At 34.9% G+C, this 13,608-nt stretch overlaps 2 protein-coding genes across 2 annotated transcripts; one reads left to right on the top strand and one right to left on the bottom strand.

Annotated features, from left to right (window-relative positions):
• Positions 1–218: 218 nt before the first annotated feature.
• On the bottom strand, positions 219–2,454 carry LOC131619200 (uncharacterized). Its single transcript, XM_058890322.1, has 4 exons — positions 1,176–2,454; positions 880–1,084; positions 492–655; positions 219–400 (listed from the first exon to the last, which is right to left on the bottom strand). The coding sequence occupies exons 1-4, from the start codon at positions 2,452–2,454 to the stop codon at positions 219–221; spliced, it is 1,830 nt and encodes a 609-aa protein (XP_058746305.1).
• Positions 2,455–11,431: 8,977 nt separating this feature from the next.
• LOC131619198 (uncharacterized) lies at positions 11,432–12,151 on the top strand. Its single transcript, XM_058890321.1, has one exon. It carries the CDS (start codon positions 11,432–11,434, stop codon positions 12,149–12,151), a length of 720 nt encoding a protein of 239 aa, XP_058746304.1.
• The last annotated feature ends 1,457 nt before the right edge of the window (positions 12,152–13,608 follow it).

Below are 13,608 nucleotides of genomic sequence, written 5' to 3'. Positions count from 1 at the left end.
TATAAAACCGGTCGAACCGGATCATTCAGTCTCTAAAAAAAATATAAATAGCACTTAAATTTTTAGAAAATATCATATCACAAATTCAATTCAAATTTAAACATAAGTATTACACATAACAAAATAGTACAAATTACAAAGTAATTGCAAACAAAGTCTAATTGCAACATAATCTAATTGAGTACTTTAGAACAAAAATACTCCAATATCTATTAAATTTAGTTCCAAGGAGGTAAAATTATTTCAATGTTAGGATCTCCTTCAATATCAAAACCATCCGTGGCAAAATCAATCGCATTTGCAACATCTTCCCCATCAATGATATGATTACTTTGGTTGTTTACTTCGGAATTAAGTTGTGCATCTCCCTCAATGTCAAACTCATCCAAATTTAATTCATCTATAACAATATCAATTTAAAGAGTTTAGAAATTGACATATTTTAATAGATTTATATAACATAATTGTAATCACAAAAAGTAATACCATACCAATATCATTTGAAATAGGTTGGATTGTCATACTAGCAAGATCTTTGCGTAGTGCTTCCACCTCCTCAATGGTCAAGAATGGTGGTGAATCCTCCAACACCCAATTAGAATGATCACCAAGTGTTTCAAAATTGATAGGATCATAATTTTGTTTCTTCTTTGTCCTATAAATCATTAAGGAATCAAACAATAACATACATTCTTAATAAACCAAGAAATATCACATATTATTAAGTATAGAACCATATAATTTTCTTAATAAGATAAACAATATCATATATTCTTAACTATAGAAATATCATATATTCTTAACTATAGAACCATAGAAGCAATATTCATGTCATCAAGTATCGAAAAAATAGAATATAAAGCATAATAAGTGCAATACCTATTTTGTAGCCGTAAGTTGTAACAAACATAAACAAGATCATTAAGCTTTTGATGCTCTAACCTATTTCTCTTTTTTGAATGAATGTGTTTAAACACACTCCAATTTCGCTCACAACCAGATGCACTACAAGTTTGACTCAAAATCCGAATAGCCAGCTTTTGCAAATTAGGCGCTTCGGTTCCATAAGTGTCCCACCATTGATCTAGAATAATGCATGTGAAAAAATTACCAAACGTTTTAAAATACATATTGACATTGTACAAAAATACATAAATTTTATCATATAATTTTACCTGGCAAAACTTCATCTCGGTTTTCTACAGCTGTTGTCCTTCCAAAACTACCTTCACAATTTTTGAATGAAGTCATCTCAGCAGTTAATTTAGATCGCAAGTACTTGCTATCATAAGCATACTTTTCAATGACATCCAAAAGGCCTTGAGTGGTGGACTTGTTTTTTTCATATTCAGGATTGAATCTACAAGATGGATTTAACAAATAACCAGCCGCATGAAGATTTTTGCGAAGTTGTGCATCCCAACGGTTATCCAGGATCTTCAAATAAGGCTCTACTTTCAACTTATTTCTTCTAAAACTCTTCTCAATCTCCTCTCTTTCTTTATACATAGCTCGGTAGAGATATCCCATAGCCGGTTTATCTTCACTATCAACAATACGCAACACACCTACAAGAGGTTTTGTAATTTTCACTATGTCAACACATTTAGAACAAAAGCTTGAGTCTAAGACTTGTTCCACAAATTGCTTTGCCTTGACATCTTTGGAATAAGTTGTGGTTGTCCACTCTTTGGATGTTACCATGGCTCTTAGTGCATCTTTATGAGACAAAATACTTTGCAATGCAATGAAATTAGTAGCAAAGCGGGTTGGAGAAGGACGATGTATTTCTCTTCCACCTGTATGTTGTCTCATCAAATACAATGCAAAACAATGATTATATATATATTTGGTAATTTTTGAAGCTTGTGACACTGCCTCACTTACTTCCTCTAATTTTCCCATGTCTTGCAACATCAAATTAATATAGTGTGCTGCACAAGGAGACCAAAACAACTTAGGAAACTCCCTTTCCAACAACTTTTCAGCAGCAACATAATTCACAATATTATCTGTAACGATTTGAACAACATTTTCCTGGCCAACATACAACACTGCTTCCTTGAAAAGCTTAAACAATGTGTCTGCAGTTTTAGAAGCACCAGAGGCATCAACAGACTTTATGAAAACAGTTCCTTTGGGGCAATAAACTAAGTTGATAAGAGTTATCCTACAACGATTAGTCCACCCATCTGCCATAAGAGTACAACCTGTATCCTTCCAAATAGAACGATATTGCTCTATCTGTATCTTCACGTCATCAACCCACTTATTTAACAAATTACCACATAGAGCATGCATAGTAGGAACTTTATATCCAACACCCATGCAACAAAGAGCATCAACTGCAGGTTGAAAATACGGCAAATTTGCAGTATTGAAAGGAATAGATGCATCAATAAACCATTTGGCAATAGCAAGATCACACTTTTCTACCACTTCGTTACTTTGCATCACACTTTTTAAAGTAAGCTAAGCTCCCGGAGTTGTTCTGGGTAAAAAATAAGTATCAATCGCGAGCGTCATTTTTTTAGATGCACCAACTTGTGGGTTCGTTTGAACTTGCAATTCACCCTCATCCGCAGTAAATGACTCGCTTTCAGCCACATCTGAAGTTTTTCTTTTCTTGCTCCGCTCATTGAAATGTTGTTTCATCTGAAAACGAACTTCTGCAGGCACTGACTTACAAATTTCAACATTTCCTACTATTCCAGCCAAGTGTTGTTTTACCCTGTGAAATCCACCTCCACCAAAAGCTTTGTGACAGTATATACAAACAAGATATTTTCCATCCGGACTTTTAGTACAATGTGCCCAAGCTATATCAGTCTTTCCTCTAACATTAGTTTGAACTAAACTTTGAGTTGAAGAGGCTTCTTGTGATGGTGGTTGTGATGATGGTGTTTCAGAAGATGCCATTTTCCTGTAAAAATAAAACTGTTCAAAATTGTCAAATTCAAATACACTTTGGTCTCACAAATTCCAAATTCAAATTACCAAATTTAATAATAGATATTATAAGAAACATAAGCTTTGGTTCCACTTAGTTGTAAAATCATTATTTTTCAATTTTTGTCCATTTTCAATCAAAGCACTTGATTACATAATGTTTGTTATCTATAAGTCTAAGTGTAAAGAACTTGATTTGAATAACCCAACTTTCAAGGAGTAAATGTCACATATTCCTAACAAACTCTGATTGCTATATAACTTAGAGAAAGCTAAGTATTAATCATTATGGCAAGCAAAATTTGTATCACGTCTCATGCACAAAACTCAAATCATATTTATTCTTATTATTAGCACATATCTGATACATATATTAATGACCAAACACTATGATTAAGTATGGTTGAAGAAAATTAGAGTGAAAATATGAGATTAAGACACAAGTGGATGCAACACTTGTTAAACAAGGTATTAATCTAGAAGCTGAAAAGTACTAACATTAGAAAGTCCTTAACAATAGGAACCCACCATATCCAAAACCTACACTCTCAATAACCTCTCTTTCTAAGTAAAACCTCTGTTATCATATTGTATTTAAGTGCACAACCATGGATGTAAATAATGGAAAAAAATCACAACAAAATAAAAAACTACAACTAACAGCCATCAATAGAATTCAATAAGAATGTTTCAAGCAAACCTTTTGGCATTTTAAAAAGAGTAGCATATACTAAATAAATAAAATTGTCATGGAAAAAAGTCATGATACTGAACTAAACTACAAGTATAAATTATGATATAGATTTCAATGAGTTTAAATGTATTTAGCTACATTGGACCATTGATAATCTCTGTCCCAAAATTAAACCTCTTTTATGATGTAGATTTTAAATTCAAATAGAAAACCATACATCAACATAGATCAAAATCTCATTACAATATATGTTGCAATTGAATATTACCAATTCTCTCCATCATAGCCATATGTTTTGATACTTATCACCCTAAAATTTAGAGATGAATGGAAACAGAGATGAATAGAAACTAATAATCACCCTAAAAATTAAACTAACCCTAAAAATTAAACTAACCTAATCTTCAATACATATCACTGATGAATGGAAACAGAGGGAGTATTGAACACTTACCTGAGAGGTGTGACGGTGGTGCGGCGGGAAGCAAACCGGCGGCAAAGTGGTGGGAGAATTTTTTGTCGTTCAGCAGCTAGGTTGAGTTTCTATCTATTTCTTTCTTCAGCTCTTCCTTCTTCTGCGTATTTGGATTGGAATGGAAAACTCAAAATCAAAATTTTAATTTATTTTTTAATATCTAAAACTCAAAACAACGTCGTTTTGAGTAAAAAAAATAGAGACATTAGACCGCCAGTTTCGAGAAACCAACAGTTTTCCCCGGTCCAACCCGGTTTTTTTCGTTTTTCACCGGTTTAACGATATTCCCGGTCACGCTATTGAACCAGACCGGTTACTGGTCTGGTTCCCAGTTCAATCCGTCCGACCGGCCGGTCCGGTCCAGTTTTTAAAACATTGATCTCTTCAATTAGGACAGTCAATATGTCATTATATTCAATTGTGTCATCAATTATCATAATATTAATCATATTCATTATTTTACAATGATTTATAAAGAACAATTGCTATTAGTATTTAACTTTAAGAAATTACGAGGATATTTCAATCCACCCCTTGATACTCTTACGTACCTAGTGAAATTTCATTTATGCTCCTTGATTCAGAGATACGTATTAGGAAATACAAATTTTTTGGTCAAAATTTGATATTTTCTGGAGCTGCATCTCCGAAACGGAAGTATTTAAACTAGTAAACATTGGTAAAAATTTCAAAATAATTTAGTTCAGGATTTTTTCCGTAGCTATACCTACGGAACGCATTACCACCATAATGTTTCATAGGTACATCTCCGGAACATTCTGATATACTTTGAACCAGCATGATCACTCCCCACTGTTGCTTTTCTTCCTCAACACTCACCTTCAGTAACCTAAAAAATCATATATCATCAATATCATTTTTCGCTCTAAAACTTCAACTATTTGGTGCAATAAATCAAAGGGAGCAAGAGAAGACTGAATTTCAGGTAAAGTTGCAACTTTGTCCATTACATTGCTCACATTAATCATTAATTTTATGTAAAAAAATGTAGCATTGCTTCCATAGGTACAACTCTGTAACGTGTTGAATATGAACACATATAGTATGTACATCTACGAAACATGCATGTGATATGTTTTTACAGTAGTTTTGTAATTTTTTGTTTTTTTGTTATTGTTTACAAATAGTGTTGATGTTTTTATTGGTTGATTGGCATCTATGTTTGGCTAAATATAATAGCAACAAAATATAATAGAATGTATGAGTCTTATAAATATAAAAGAACAAAACAGGTACAAAAGCAAGATGTTATATGGAATTTCATGACATCAACTCATGACATCGCGCCTGCAGAGCTGGAATGAAGATTCAGTCTGATACTCAACAGATACAGAATATTCTATGGAATATCATGTAATCCTATGTGGCGCAAATTTAAAGGTCAAAAGAATCAAGTCAGAATATTGAAGAATCAAATCAGAATATTGAAGATTCAGCAGTTTCTAATTTAGAAGATAAATTAGGAAACTTGTGATTGAAGACCTTTCTTTTAGCAGAAGATATCTACTAATTTGTAACAGCTAGTAGTGCTGCGATTTGTAAGCCCAAGTCCAATTGGGAATAGGTTATAAATAGAAACCTTTGTAACCTAGTTTTGTAAGAAATCGTGTATTGAAAAGATGTAGTCATTAGGGTTTGTAAAGGTAGACAATCCAGGTTGTGGGATGGCTGCCATGTCCTTCTCGAAACCTATAGGTAAGAGAAGTTATTTTTCTCACTCGAAACCTGTAGGTAAGAGTTGAGTATTATGTTCTTGATTGAAGCTGTGAAGCAAGATCAAGTTAGTTTTTCTTGTTAATTGTTTAAATAGCTGTTACAAGGTTGTAACAGTTAGGTATCACTAGGGAGTGAGCAAAGATTCTCTTGTCTTAGATGGAGTTCTAAGATAAAGGTTTCATTGGGTAGTGACTAGGTGAACCAGAGGTTGTTTATTTGTAAACAAGAGGTTGTTTACATAAAATAGTACTACTGATAGTGAAATCTTCTTCCTGGCTTGGAAGCCCCCAGAGTAGGTAGTTAGACCGAACTGGGTTAACAACTCATTGTGTTTTTTATCTTCTGCAATGTATTATCTGTTCATTCTTGGATATTGTAACATCATGTATAACATCAGGATCAGGATTAATAGCTTGTCCTATTACAGAACCAATGAAGTTTACAATCTGGTTATGTTGACTGAACTAACATGGCCCCAATACGCATGGACTCCTTCTTCTTAGGGATAATAAAAAGTTGGGGATCATTCTGTCCTGCCTTAGCTAAGCTGATAACAGATCAGATGTCTTGACATCGTGAGTGACACCCTGAGTCTTTCATACCAGAATTTCAATTGGTATCAGAGCAGGCATCCTGTCTGTTTCTGGATGAGATCCATTGGGGATACTTTCTGGTTATCCTGAAGGTAGAAGATTGTTTGAACAAAGAGTGTTCATATTGTATGGTCCCATGAAGTGGAGGATGGACCTATGTGTGAAGGATTAGACCAACCTGACCAGAGCTGTTGTGACTTCTTGATGAAAGGAGATATTGATGCTGAAGATCCAAAGACTTCATGCAGGAGTGAAGAATTTGAATTGAACTGCTCAGCCTGTATCTATGTACAGAGAAGAAAGGTATCAAAACCTTCATGCTGGAGTGAAGATGTTGATAAGGTAATCTCTGTGCCCATTTGGTTGTATCAGGTCAGGAATTTGGTTAGGTCTAGTCTGTTGCTTGGTGCAGAAGCAAGCATTTTGCAGGGTTGAGTTACATTCTATCCCTGGATGTCATGCTTACAATTGATTCATGGAGTAAGAATTGTGTAAGTTCTGTTGAAATATGGTTATTTTCCGCTGCATAGCCTCTGGTGCAACCCTTATTATAAAAGAAAGATTCTAGGGTTATTTATATTCAACAGAATGTATGGCAGAACTTTACAACTATAATTAAAATTGTCAAAGATACTTGAGTAATCTCTTAAGTCCACTCATAATGACATGTTTTATTAGAGCTGATGAATGTCAACTGATCAATGATATTCATAATCATCTGCAAGTGTGAACCTTGAAGTGTTTCAAGGTTGGAGTGTTCCTATAAGGAGGAACAAATGTCCTACTAGATGATGAGACATTAGTACTGGTATGCAACTACCAGTTGAAGAACATATGTTCTGGTGCTAAAATAATATAGTGTGAGAACATTGGTTTGGAACCTAATCTTGATCTGGAAGAGGAGACATCTGTGTATAAGTTGATCAGGACACAATTAACATGTACTTCTACTCCAAATCTTGATTTATGGGAGTTTAGAAGAAAACGCTCAGTGCTAAAGAAAAATCATGAAGGTATTCATTTCTGATCCTTTATGTTTAAATCAAGATGAGCTTATATATGGTATCTTCTTATGATCAAAGGAACCAGATATGTGGATTTTCATTCATAACCATAGAGCAGTTGTTGGAACTGAATACTATGTCTCAACCACAGTGAAATATGGTCACGAATGTTGACTGTCCTAGTTGTTATCCAGAAAGGGTAGTGTTATTTAGAATCAAGGAAGTCATATGGCTCAGAAGAATCTGACTAGTTCAGTGTCATGTCATAACTGACTCTGTTCCAGAAACCTAAATGAGGGAATCTCCTATATAGGTACAGACTATGGCATCCATCATCTCAAAATCAGAATGAAAGTCTGAAGAAAAGCTTATTGAGATGTTGTCTATTCTATTCCTTGATATGTCTGGATGTTGCTGATAATTACACTCTATTTTTTCCTCCCCAAGTACTATGAATTAGATATTAGAGATGTTAACCAAGAACCATGAAGGATGATGTCATATCAGATGTTACAACATCATCTTAAGGTCTTTAGTTCTTTTTGTGTTTATTGCCAAGAGTAAAAGCAAGGAGGTGATCAGTCAGAATATTCTAGTGTGAGTAGTAAGTTCTAACTAACTAACTGATAAGTACTTCGATGAGAGACTTAGTACTTATTAGGTGAAGAACCTAGATGCAAGACTGAGAAGAAGAAATCAGTCAAGATGAACTAGTGTGAGTAGTAAATCTTACTGAGTAACTAATGAGTACTTTGACGAAAGACTTAGTACCTATTAGATGAGAAGCCCTTCCAGTTGAGTTTTCAAGGTCTAGTGTGAACTAAATGTTATTGTTCACTGTTATCCTTACAAGTTCAGGAAGTTTGGCAATGGTATCTGGTAAAGCATACTGATTCTGTTAAATATCTTGATGGGAGCTGGATATTTATAATATCTGTATGAAGAGAAGAAGTATGTGATGAAAGAAAAAGATCTACATGAAAATACATCATCACTACTGTTGAAGACACCATAGAGATGAGGTTCAGACTTATCTGCTGAAGTTTGATTTATGGTTATACAATTATAGTTTCTTCTACTTTAAGTTGCAGAATGTGGCAATCTGAATCTTGTGTAGCAAGCAAACTAAAGATTCTGAATTTGGAAGTTGTGACAAATTCCAAATGAAGGGTGCTTCAAGGACGAACATCTAAGATGTCCTAAATTTGTATATCCCAGAGGGAGTAAGAGAGTATGGAGATCAGCAAGGACAATGTTATTCTGCTTCTCATCAAATGAAAAGTCTCTTAAAGACTAATCTTTAAGCCAGAAGAACAATGTCATACAAGATGTCAGAACATAACTCAAGACATGTTTTATCCTTGAAAACCAGCAAGGAGCATTCTTAGTATTATCATCTAAAACATGTGTTGATGGTGTGTATCACTTGCTCTGACTTAGTGCATGTTCCAACCTATGCACAAATTCACCCGATGCAGTTCTTTTTCAAATAACATCTCTTGATCAAGACATTTTTTAAAGTTCAGGTATGTTGTTTAAATTGCTCAGGTTTCTATAGTCTTTTCTGTTTCATACTTTTGAGTCTTGTTTGAGTCTCTTATGTTCTTCTTTCGGATATGAGTTAAGTCTAGATTCTAGGTTATGTTTGTCAAATTGTGACAAGCATAGGGTATAAGGGTAGTGTTAAGACATTGTTAAGTCTGAGGTCATTCTTTACAGTTGTTTTATAAATAGTAGAGTCTTGTTTCGAGTCATGAACACAAATTGTTTCTTGTATTCTAAGTGAGTGAGTAGTTGAGTCACCTCTCATGTTCTAAGAGAGGAAGGTGTGTAAGTTGTGTCATCTCTCAGTTTGAGGGGGAGTGTCTTGTATTTTCTTCCTCATGTGCTTCAGGTAATGTTAAGGGGAGAAAGCTGATGAAAAAGTATACTGCTGAAGACATGGAAGTTTTTAAAGAAGCAGTATATTTTCTCAGGCAGATGTATTGTGTTTGATGTCCCAAGGGATGTTGGAACATCATCTTCATAAGTTTGGATGTGGTGCTCTAAAGAATGACAACCAGAGATGGCCTTATCAGCTGATTGTGTATATGAAGGTTGAAAAAACAACATTATTGTCTAAAGTGACAGTTTTGACATAATGTGGATGAGAATGGGAAGATTCTGATCTAGGTGTTAGTGGTATGTTCTGGCAATACATTACTACTATCATGGTGAAGTCTTCAACTGATGCTGATGAATAGTGTCAAGTGATCATATACAGAAGGAACATTGTTTGTTCATGTCAAGGGAAGATGTGCTGATCTAAATATATGGAGCTTATTTGTATTGTCAGATCCCCCAGGAGGGTGTGAAGAGCATTTGTGGTTAATAGGTGAAAGAGTGCAACAATGAGTGTGTTCAACTAGTTATCTGAACAGAGAGTGAGCTCTTGAAAACATGAAGATGAGTCTCATGTTTCTATTCATCAGTGCAAGTTTTTGCTTAAAGATGCACGAGTTATCTTGGACAGGGGAAGTTATTAGTCCTTTTTGGAGGTCATTTGGATGGCTTTCTCAAGGTTAGTGGAAGAGGTTTGGTCTGTGTGCATGAGTAGTAAAAAGGTGACAATGTCTGACACGATGTCATGACATAGTTAAAGACATTGAATCTATTGAGTCAAACAAGGAAATTTGTCTTGAGTTTATCTCTTCACATCAGTGGACGCTGTAAAGTTCAATAATTTTTAATGTATGTATAGTTTTAGCCAAATAAGCTAAAGGGGGAGATTGTTGGTGTTTTTATTGGCTGATTGACATCTATGTTTGGCTAAAATATAATAGCAGCAAAATATAATAGAATGTATAAGTCTTGTAAATATAAAAGAACAAAACAGGTACAAAAGCAAGATGTTATATGGAATGTCATGACATCAACTCATGACATCGCGCCTGCAGAGCTGGAATGAAGATTTAGTCTAATACTCAACAGATACAGAATATTCTATGGAATATTATGTAATCCTATGTGGCGCAAATTTAAAGGTCAAAAGAATCAAGTCAGAATATTGAAGAATCAAATCAGAATATTGAAGATTCAGCTGTTTCTAATTTAGGAGATAAATTAGGAAACTTGTGATTGAAGACCTTCCTTTTAGCAAAAGATATCTGCTGATTTGTAACAGCTAGTAGTGCTGCGATTTGTAAGCCCAAGTCCAATTGGGAATAGGTTATAAATAGAAACCTTTGTAACCTAGTTTTGTAAGAAAACCGTGTATTGAAAAGATGTAGTCATTAGGGTTTATAAAGGTAGACCACCTAGGTTGTGGGATGGCTGCCATGTCCTTCTCGAAACCTGGAGGTAAGAGAAGTTATTGTTCTCACTCGAAACCTGTAGGTAAGAGTTGAGTATTATGTTCTTGATTGAAGTTGTGAAGCAAGATCAAGTTAGTTTTTCTTCTTGATTGTTTAAATAGTTGTTACAGGGTTGTAACAGTTAGGTATCACTAGGGAGTGAGCAGAGGTTCTCATGTCTTAGATGGAGTTCTAAGATAAATGTTGCATTGGGTAGTGACTAGGTAAACCAGAGATTGTTTATCTGTAAACCAGAGGTTGTTTACATAAAATAGTACTACTGATAATGAAATCTTCTTCCTGGCTTGGTAGCCCCCAGAGTAGGTAGTTAGACCGAACTGGGTTAACAACTCATTGTGTTATTTATCTTCTGCAATGTATTATCTGTTCATTCTTGGATGTTGTAAAATCGTGTATAACATCAGGATTAGGATTAATAGCTTGTCCTATTACAGAACCAATGAAGTTTACAATCTGGTTATGTTGACTGAACTAACATGGTCCAAGTACTCGTGGACTCTTTCTTCTTAGGGGTAATAAAAAATTGGGGATCATTATGTCCTGCCTTAGCTAAGCTGATAACAGATCATATGTCTTGACATCATGTGTGACATCCTGAGTATGTCATACCAGAATTTCAAATAGTTATGGTTCACCCCGATAATATCTCAAAAGAATTAGTTTCTACAAACGATGTTTCTCTGAATGTTCAAGGGGTTGTCGTAAAGGTGGTAGATGATGGTGATTACTTTAATAACAAACAAGAGTTTGATGATCGTGATAGCAGGCTCACATGGATTCGTATGAATGCAACTAGCCTTAGTTTTGGTGTGGTAATAGGAAGATTGGATAATGGTTTGAAAAGAAGAAACACTTTCGTAACAATATTGTGCGAAAGAAGCGGGAAATGCCATACTCCTCTATGGAAGTTTAAAACAGACGACACGGGTATTAGAAAATGTGAGTGTCCATTTAAAATTCATGGTTATATGTTGGCTAGCAAAAAGTGGAAATTTAGTGTTATTTGTGGTTTACATAACCATGAATTATGCATAAATTTACAAGGTTATCTTAGTGTATGTCGGCTCAAACCGGAAGAGAATACATGTATTAGTGACATGACCTTGAATCTTGTCCAACCAAAAAATATACTTGCCACATTGAAACAGAAGGAACCCGACAATGTATCAAATATAAGGCAAGTGTATAACATCCAGTACTGCAATAACAAAGTTATTAGGGGAGATAGAAATGAGATGCAACAACTATTAAAATTGTTGGGTGATAACAATTATGTATCCATGTACAGAACTTGCGACAATAGAGTTACGGTCCGAGATATTTTTGGACTCATCCGGATTGGATAAAGTTGTTCTAGAAGTTCTCGACAGTGCTCATTCTCGATTCTACATACAAGACCAACAAGTATAAACTTCCATTATTTGAGATGGTTGGTGTTACATCTACCAAGAAGACATACGTCGTTGGTTTTGCTTTTTTGGAGTGTGAAAAAGAGGATAATTTTACACGGGCATTAGAGGTATGTCGGTCACTTTTGAAGGACCAAGTCAAGATGCCTAAGGCGATTGTTATGGACTGCGATACCGCATTGATGAATGGATGGCAAAGGTATTTCCTTCTTCTAATGCATTACTTTGTCGATATCACATAACATGTAATGTGTGAAGTAAGGTTAAACCCGCGATAGGGATGAAACAAGTAGAGACCGAAGGTGGAAAAATGGTGAAGCCCAGTGTGATTGTTGATCAAATAATGGATGCATGGAATACTATTGTAAATTCTTCGACCAAATAATTTTATGTCGATGCCGTCATTCAATTTCGGAAAGTGTGTGAAAAGTATCATGATTTATTGAAATATGTTGAAAGCACCATTCTTGATGATGAGGTGAATGAGAAGTTTGTCTGTCATCAACTTATATAAGAGTTGAAGACGCATAAAGACTCTTACACGTGGTTATATGGAGAGAAAGATAAATTTAAAGCGGTTTACGAATCTCTTGTTCCTTGGTTGAACGGTCACGCACCAGTGTCAAAATGGATGAGATTCCCGGAAATGGGACATCTTATTGCATGTGCATATGATAGTTATGCATTGACTTGACGCGCTACGGGTTTTCGAAAACCTTTTTCCCGCTCCGCATTGCACCACCTAGGAATCCAAATGATCGCATCATGTGTATTGGATGGCTTGCAAAATCCAGTTATTTTGTACAAGTTTACTTGAAACGGGGATGCCCCATACCACCTATGTCACTGGAATGGGGGACTCATCATACCCCAAATTCCGAGACATGGTCAGATCTTTTTGTTGATAGGATGCACGAATTCGAAAGATTAAACAATATTGAAAAGGAATCGAATGCAGAAAAGTCCAAGCGGGAACCACCGATAGATTTAGCCAACGACACTTGTTTTGATTTGTTTTGAATTTTGGAAGTGAAACTCACTATTTAACATTGCAATATAATCAATTTTTATCATTTCAATATGCTAATGTTCCTTGTTATTCTATTCGGCTGAAAAAATGAAACAACGAAAGTCCTGTAGATGTATCTACAAAAGGTTCTTAATTTGCAGTCCCTAGGTATTTTCCGTAGATATACCTACGAAATCATATTATCTAGGTTCTTTCCGTGGATATAGCTATAGAAAGTTCTGTGACAGAAAATGGGTGGTCCATTTTCACCTAGATTTCTATAAATTTGGGGTTTCTTATGTTGTCTTTCACACAAACACAAAAATATCTCAATATAACATTCGTTGGTATGTCGCAAGTATCTACTACTGCGACGGTAAAACAT

Source organism: Vicia villosa, linkage group LG7 (assembly GCF_029867415.1).
Source record: "Vicia villosa cultivar HV-30 ecotype Madison, WI linkage group LG7, Vvil1.0, whole genome shotgun sequence".
Classification (NCBI taxonomy): Eukaryota; Viridiplantae; Streptophyta; class Magnoliopsida; order Fabales; family Fabaceae; genus Vicia; species Vicia villosa.
Note: the sequence above shows the minus strand (reverse complement) of the source record. Positions and strands in the feature narration are given on the sequence as shown.